The 8,536-nt window shown below is 42.0% G+C and overlaps 1 protein-coding gene and 1 long non-coding RNA gene across 2 annotated transcripts; one reads left to right on the top strand and one right to left on the bottom strand.

Moving 5' to 3' along the window:
• Positions 1 to 1,286: 1,286 nt before the first annotated feature.
• LOC116256454 (uncharacterized) lies at positions 1,287 to 4,485 on the top strand. Its single transcript, XR_004173134.2, has 3 exons — positions 1,287 to 2,104; positions 3,261 to 3,410; positions 4,067 to 4,485. It is a non-coding gene; the product is annotated as an uncharacterized LOC116256454 (long non-coding RNA).
• A 1,704-nt stretch (positions 4,486 to 6,189) lies between these two features.
• On the bottom strand, positions 6,190 to 8,037 carry LOC116256265 (uncharacterized). The gene is made up of 3 exons (XM_031632576.2): positions 7,691 to 8,037; positions 6,640 to 6,966; positions 6,190 to 6,507 (listed from the first exon to the last, which is right to left on the bottom strand). Exons 1-3 carry the CDS (start codon positions 7,761 to 7,763, stop codon positions 6,368 to 6,370), a joined length of 540 nt encoding a protein of 179 aa, XP_031488436.1. The 5' UTR covers positions 7,764 to 8,037; the 3' UTR covers positions 6,190 to 6,367.
• Between the last annotated feature and the right edge of the window lie 499 nt (positions 8,038 to 8,536).

An 8,536-nucleotide genomic window follows, 5' to 3' on the forward strand; every position in this document is an offset into this window, starting at 1 on the left:
TATACTTTTGAAGGAAGTTATATCTGCTGATCAAGAGAACTAAACTTGCACTGTGTTGCCTGTTGTAGAAGAAGCTTGCGTTGAAAGTACGCAACATTCAAATAATAGGTTTACCTCCATCCTGGTTCACGACAAGGGGCATGCAACTTTGAGTAGCGGAAGCAGATGAATGAAAAGTGCAGCCGTTCGTTTAGCTTAGTCTCGCTCACTAAAACCTGGTTCATGTTCGGCTCGGTAAGAACGTGAACCAAACGAGAGATTTTTTTTTTTTTTTTTTTTTTTTTTGTCTTTGTAAATATAATTGGTCAACTCGTGACTCAGATTCTAATGGGCAAACTAATGACGGGTCACCAAGTCAACGAGCTGACTTAGTCAAGTTTTAAAATAACCAAAATGTAAATCACTGCAGCTGAATCGGATGAGTCAAGGCCAGATCAAGCTCAGTTATGCCAAGCCATGGGGGAGTCAGGGCCAAGCTTTTGCTGTGATCCCAATTGGCTGGGGCGATTCCCGAGCTTTGCCAACTATGCTTGCAAGCATCGAAGGAAAAAATCATCTTGACTCCGCCTTGTATAGGCCCATTTATGAATATGTCACATGATTGAAGTTACTTATTAATAATAAGCTATACTATACTTGGTTTTATTACTTGTCATCATCAGCTGAACTCGAACTTGCTTCTGGGTAAACAAGGATATAAACAAGCCGAGTCGAAAACTGAAATTTGATGGTGCAGTTCTCTCTAGTTCATTGCCCAGCAGCCTCACTTCAAATGTTGATCAATTCTTAATCAGTCCAGCCCCCTAATATGGTAAATGAAGTAGTTATGGCTACTTTCAAATAAGTTCATCCAATCCCCTTCTTTTTTTTAATGGAACAGAAAGGAAATTTTAGATTTAACTGCTGGCGGCTTAATTGACGAGATTCCCGTTAGTCAAACTGATGACTTGATTAATGCTATCAGTAAATTAGCGTTTAGTTGGAAATGCCATGAGAGAAAATTATTACAAGAAGGATGGGGTAAGGCCAGGGGGCCCGTTCTTAAAGCTAAAGGTTCTCTTGTCCATGTGGGTCTTTGAAGAAAAGCAGTGACGGCTTTGCCTTTCCGGTTGCAGTGTGTGCTGCAAACTAGTTAAAAAGGGTGAAAAAGAAAAAGAGCGACGGATAGGATTTGATAAGGCGGAGAGCATCAATGGTGGTTGCGCCGCCCGAGTTTGGCCTTTTCAAGATATAAAAAGGGGGGCGCGGGGCTGCGCCTACGGGGAAGATTAAGGGCTTGCGTTATATTGATCTTCCACCGTATGTACACAGGATGGAGGCTCCAAAGGCAGTGCAGCAAGAGGTTGTGGAAGTCTCTAATAACAATGCAGCGAGAGGGCGGAAGTATCCAAAGGGATCGCATTGATCCCTGCAGGCTCTCACATCCGAGCTTTGGATCATGCGACCCCTTTGGATTCCTCCTCCTCATGCTTCCTTCATTCTCTGCAGATACAAGCACCACCCATCTTCTCTCTCCCTCTTTCTTTCTCTGCCTGTATGTGTTGGTTGCTATATTGCTTTTACTTGAATTTGTTGATATAAGTTGGTTGATCGTTTTCCTTCTTAGCCGGGTAGACATGGGTTTCTCCATTTGTTTTCAATGTGATCTACAATATGGCATATCTCGAGTTGCGAATAACGATTCTGTTCTGATGATAGAATTTGTAGTTGGTTTTCCTGAGAAAAAAGAAAAACAACAACAATAGTGGAGCGGCTTCCATCTTAGACACTGGTTTCTCTTGCTACAGCCTTGGTCATGGAAGTAGATCCCCGTGAGTGCATGTATGTGTGTGTGATTTGGAAACGTGGACGACGGTTGAAATGATTGTCAAGTTACCTTTGATCAGGTGAAATATTTAAGGGCTACCCTCTAAATTTTTCAGTTTCTGGTAGCCTTTTCTTTTTTCACCTTCTGCAACTCCAGCCAGTTGGATTTCGGGGCCGATTCCGTCAAGCGGTGTGACGATAAGAACTTCTATTGAAAGAACTGAACTCACTCTGCTACAGCCATGGATGATAGCTGCACCAGCAGCAACCTACTCCTTCGCCATTAGCCAGGATGCAGGTAATTCTTTTCGAGGTCATGCTTGTTAAGGCCACTTCTATATTGATTCCTCAACCTGTGGTTTGTCATGTTCGACCTCTCAATCACTGGTTATACATTTGCACCCGTGACCGACAGTCACAGATTTAAGGGGGCTTGTCACTCTTCTCTGGTAGAGATCAACTTGGCGTCCGATCAAAACTGTAGGGTTAATTTCTATCAAAGAATACCCAGTAATTGGGTTAAAAACTTGGTAATAATTAAACTACTATACAGGTTAGAGAGAAATCTCAATAGATCAAAAGTAGCTGAAAACGAGGTGGGTGTACCCCGTATGATGTGACAACAAACTTTTTCACCACGGCACATGCTTGAATGAGATAGATAACATGCACCCTTTCCCAAGATCGCTAAAAGCCAATATTTTATCAACGGACTTGGCTTAGTCATCTTGGGCAAGTGGTCTAAGTAAAAGCTGGCAGTCTTTTCAACCCATGCAGCAGGCTGCAACACCTTCCTTCCTCACATGAATCCGATGCCAATCAATAAGAAACTAGTCAATTCTTCCATCTCCTGTTAACTATGCAGCTAAATCTTAGTCCCTGCAACGCTAGTTTGCATCTGCTGCCTCAATCTGGTCATGCCTTTATCTGGGTTTATCAAGCCTTTTAGTTAAAGGAGATGACAGGCCAAGTCTGTATGATCTCCACTTCCAATTGCAAATGCCGCATATGCGTCCAAGGGAATTTATTTTGATAACTGGACCCCACTTTTTAGCGGGTTTTCAGTGTCAGACCGGGTGGAATCACATTGCGGGCAGGGCTTCTCTGCCAGCCACAGATATTGGGCCCGACTGACAGTAGAAGCTGCTTAAATTTTGGCTGGATTTCGGGATAGAAACTACATGTGCTACTCGTCATATATATATATATATATATATATATATATATATATATTATACATATATATATTAGAGACATGGTTACATGACTACTTTTCTATATTGATGTTGACCATCACCATAGTTCATCATAGCTTACTTGGTAGAGAATAAACAGTGGCTATGAGAAGTAAAATTCAAAGGCTTACACTGTAGTGAAAGTTGCGAGTTCTCGAGTTCAATGAAATTCGATCAACGCGAAGGATGTTATTTAATCTGCAGCTGTCCGTCTCTCAGGGACTTGGTTAACCTACATATGGTCAAACTTCAGCAGAAAATGTTAAAAAATTGATGAGGGGAACAGGAAAGAACTTCTTGCCAGACAAAAGTGGTTCTTGGGGAGCAAACTTCAAGATGTGTATTATGGTGGCCGAGTCGCTTATCAAGGTATGCTGTTGAATTACTTACTTCATGTTCTGCTCCAAAAGAAAATTGTAATTATATATGGCACGTGCTTCTTATTATTGCAGACGTTAAATTCCGTCAGGTAATATGATTTTTTGGGATCATTTTTAAACAATGCCAATGATGTTTTAAAATTTTTTATTTTCTTATTGCTATTATCATTTTAATGAAGGGAGGGCTTCATTAATCACAAAGCTTTGTGAAGACAACATCATATATGGTAAAGCTTAATAAACAGGAGCTATGGCAACGACTTGATTCAGAGTCTTCAACAACACGTACTTACTCCCCTATAGTTTCTTAACTAATGTACGCAGCACCAGCTTTGAAACGATTTACGACTGAAGATCTGTGGGGCTGTGCAGAGCTAGAAAAGAAAATAAAACAATATTTCAAGAGGACTGGTTCACAAATTTTAAAGCGGGATTAATCTTTTATAGTTTTTATACCTCTTGAAAACTATTTTTTAAAAATTCAGTATAAATTATAAATTGTTTGAAAATCCCCGCCCCTGTGGATGCTGTATTCAAGATCTTCAAATAGTGAAACATAACAGGGATGCACTGCTTGTAAGAATGTTCAATATTTTGCAAAGAATACCGTCGATGTTCTCTAAAATAATCCATTCTGACTCGCAGAAGTCAGCAAACCTTACCCCGTCATCATAACAGCAGCGAGCAGCATTGCATGTGAAGTTTCAGTCTCCTTATATTGCTAAGTTCGCGGGATCAAGATCGTACTTGGAATTTGGAAAAGGTCAAGTTGACTTCAGGAAAGCCTTTTGGTTTCTGCCGCCGGAAATGGCGACAACCAGTCGCCAAGATTTGTCTAATTTTCACACATTAAGAGTAGATTTTGGAATTTCTTTTCCCGGAAATCGTAATAAATTCCATTTATTAGTTAATCTATATAATTTTTTGACGATAACGAGAAGATGGCTCCTGACCAGAAGATGATCGATCTAATTGAGTGACACCAAGTTCGCGCGGCAACAAGGGATGTGAGCGGATCGGATCCGGGTTGCAGGCTTTTTTTTTTTCTTTATCTTTTTCTTTTTTCCATGATCAGATATCACACGCCGGACTAGATCCAAAGTCATCATGTGTAGATCCAGACTTTATTATGCAACAGCAAATAGAATTGAAATTGATGTCACCGTGTATTCAGCAAAATGATATATATATATATATATGTGCGTGTGTGTGTGCGTGTTTGACAGATACTTGAAGCCAATCTCTCAATTTATTCTTGCTTTTTTTTTCCTTCGCTTTTAGGATATATATTTGGGTATTTTGAATCGCTAAACAAGCTTTGGTTCACGAGGCTTGCCTTTGAAAGTACTTAATTAACTAAGCAAAAGGTGAGAACAGAATTGATAACCGCAATGAAGCAAGAGAAGATTTCTAATTTGCCTTTAATTTATGGCCAAGAAAACTTTAGACGGAAAACCAAAAAAACGGCCTTAAATAACTTTTTCGAAACTCCAAAAAAAAAAAAAAAAAAGATAATGAGGAAGTAACTTCACGAGCTTTTTTTGTGGCCATCAATTGCGATGGATGTAATGAGATCTATCATCTATGGGCCCACGAAGTGTTTGCATGTTCATTATGATCCCTGGCGATGTAGAACTTTACATATAAAACCCCTCCGTGGCCCTATCAAACCAATATGGGTTGACGTTTATGCATGATTAACCACCTGATTCACATCATCGATCCATTTAGCCAAATGCACCAAAGAAATTTGGCTTTAATTTCGAATCGGATTCAGTTTCATAGCTGAATCTGAATCCGACAGCAATGTCCGAGCGGGAATCAAGAATATAAATCTCGGATGTTAGAATGATCAGTCTTAAAAAGTGGTCCAAATCCAAAGGCCGATCCAGAAGTTGATTACAGGAATTCTTCAGTGAAGGCTGGATCCAACTCTTGTAGTGGAGTTACATGTGGGCAGTCACAATGTGTGACTGCCCTACGCACTTTATTCCTTTACCTATCTCCGTTGTCTTCAACTATTTACTTATTCATATGTTTGGTGTCCCCTCTATCACTTTGTTAGTTGTTACGCATTTTGAAGGGTCTAAAATTTTTTTATTTTGTGGATCGGCAGCTAGCTACATCGTTAGGAGGCCTTTTTAAAAAAAAAAAGTGAAAAAGTGAAGGCCGGACTTGTATTGTCACAAAGACGTATAAATAAAGCTGATCAACAATGAATGAAACAAAAAAGTCGAGATTCAATACAGTTTTTTCAAGCAAACTGGTTAACTTTTTTTTTTTTTTTTGGTTCCAAGAGTGACAAATTGCAAGGGAATCTTTTGGGTTCTCGGAAGTAGGAAACTAGTCTATTCCTTTTTGGCAGGCCACAGTTAATCCGTCATTACTTTGTTAATCTTAGCGGGCATTCAAAGGAAATTATAGATTGATAGAGACATGGCACCTCAAGGTGGTTATTGCAGCATATTAGGGTGGTACATTGGTTTGAGACTAAGAGCTATCTCCGGCCACCAGTCTAACTAGGAGGCTTGCAGCAGGTTAATAGATTTAGGGTCAATCGGTCGGTGTGAACTGACACGAGTCTGCCGTCTCTGCTTAGTCCTAGTCGTCCCAAAAAGCGAAAAAGTTGACCCTGTTTGGTGATTCCAAACCTGCCTTTCAAGGAATTCGTTCGCATACTTTGAGTGCTTTAGCAAGATGACTTCGTCTTCAAAATCAATACAACAGATCATGGCATTTATTATGACGATGACGCAGAGAAAAAGGAATGCAGAAATATGTATTTATTATCATTTCCCAACAAAATCTTATACATAACTGCTTTCACAAACTCAACAAAATAGTACTGATCATCACTTAATCTCTCTTGTCCAAAGTCCTATACATATGTGTGTCTTAGACTTATTTAGTAACACAAAATTAAAATTTAAGCTATCTTAATTTATACTATATAGATGCAGGAGCAGCAGCAAGGGGGGATGCATCGCTCTCGGGTGCTGGTGCCACCACCCCGGAGCTCAGAAGCTCAGCCATGCCCCTGCGGGGGTTGGTCCTCTGGATCTCGCAAAGCTCGGGCAAGAACACACCTGTCGGAGAGTTGAACAAAAAGCTGATCAGCAAATGATTTATAACAAGTGAGGAATCGGATGTGAAATGCCTCCATTATTTAGATTAATGAAGGCTAGGTGCTGGTTAATGTTTGGATTGGTTTATCTCACCTTCACCGGCGGCCAGATTGAAGTAGAGGTCGACGATGTTGGGGCAGTTGCCGTAGCACTCCGCAGAGCAGAGCTTGGCTGTGAACTGAGGCTCCATGAGCGAGTCGGAGGAGATCCCAACCGAGTTCCGGTCGACGCCGCAGAGCCTCACGCACTCATCGGTTTCGATCCACTCGGTCATCTTCTCCACCACCACCTCGGAGGTCCGGCATTGGAACTCGGTCGAACCATCTCCGAGCACAAACTTCTCGAGCACGCAGCGCTTTCCGGCGGACGAGATCGCGAAGGCGCAGACATCCTGAGGCAGATCCTCACACACAATTGCACCTGCGGAACCAAAACCATCCATGTTAACGTAATTGAGCTTGTGAGATCGACCACAATCAAGAGAACGGAGGTTCGGCCATGGATCAGGCCTCCGGCCTTCCTTCTGTTCGGTCGTGTGGAATCGGAGACCCAGCTGCTACAACAGTCTAATTTTGAAACGAAATTGAATTTGGATTCCAACTACAAATTCCACGAACCCAACTGCCCCATGCAGGAAAACACAAAACAAATAAGGCGGAAGATATAAAGACATGACACGAGAAAGAGCTTGAATTCGGCATAAATATAGAGAGGGAACCGAGAAGCTCTCGAGTCGTATCAGTTGATGTACAAGAATTGACTTTGGTCAAAAATTGCGCACAAAGATATCTTCATTTATCTATTACGTGCGTCCGCCGTGACGCTGGACGCACGGTCTTTTATGAAATTATTAAGGAATGATTTGAATATCAAACATGCGATACCTACTCATAATATCGAGCGTTACGTATATAAACATTGAAGTCTACAATCAACTTTAAATTTGGCAGATCCTTGTACCATAAGATTAGTTCGTCATCCGTCAAACTATACATGGATTGGGAAAGAAGAAGAAATTCCTCTACGTCAGCCTATGGGTTTTGGAGAAAAATAACACGAGACTTTGGAAGAAGGCCGTTTGCATGGGAAAAGCTCAACACCTATTACGTTGTTCCAGGTCGGGCAGAGGGGAGAGATTACGTACCAAAGGCGCAGTGGAGCGCTAGGGACAAGGCCACAAGAAATGAGAATCTGAGAGACAATGAAGAAGAAGCCATGGCTGGGCTGCAGCTTCCTCTATTCACCGAATCTGATGAAGGAAGAAAAGTTGGGTCTCTCACGCTCCTCTCGCTACGAGAAGCAAGGGCAACGGCAGAGGGGGTTTTATAGGCAGGCAGGCGGTGGAATTGTCTCTTGTTGTAAAACCAAAAGCGGAAGGCAAATTAAAGAAAGAACGTTCAAGGAAGGTGGCAGCGTTGGGATGGCGCCCAAATATAGAGAAGAGCGTGTATTTGGGGAGGGCTCCTCACCAACCTGTACCTCCCATCTCCATGGCTCCGCTTTTATAGACTCTCCCTCCCTTTCTAGATGGATGCCTCTCCTCCTTCCCACAACCTTAAGGTCTAAGTTTGGGGTGAGAGCCGCTGGCGTGTTGAAGGCGCTTGTAGAGCCCACACGTATACTTCTCAAAGTCCTGCTCTGATCCTTCCTCTCTCGCTGTGCTTGAATTCATGGCGCCAACGAACGGGGTTTTGAATTGAATCCGACGAAATCATGGACTTGCGTTTGGTAGGCTTGGAAGGAGGTGACGTGGGGCTCTTTACACTACCTAAGTGGGGCCTTCGCCTTTAACTTGCCCTGTTCGGGCTGACGGAGTCCACGGTTGTACTCGTGGCGTCATAGCACGAAAACGCCGTGCGTCTGTCTGCATCTCTTTACGCAATCCATAGAGCATCATGTTCTGGAAATCTACTAGCGCAAGCTTTACTTAATCTCTTTCCGAACCAAAAAATCAAACCGAGTTAAACTCTACTGAACAAACGGTAGGTCA

This window comes from Nymphaea colorata, chromosome 6 (genome assembly GCF_008831285.2).
Source record: "Nymphaea colorata isolate Beijing-Zhang1983 chromosome 6, ASM883128v2, whole genome shotgun sequence".
NCBI classification, from domain to species: Eukaryota; Viridiplantae; Streptophyta; class Magnoliopsida; order Nymphaeales; family Nymphaeaceae; genus Nymphaea; species Nymphaea colorata.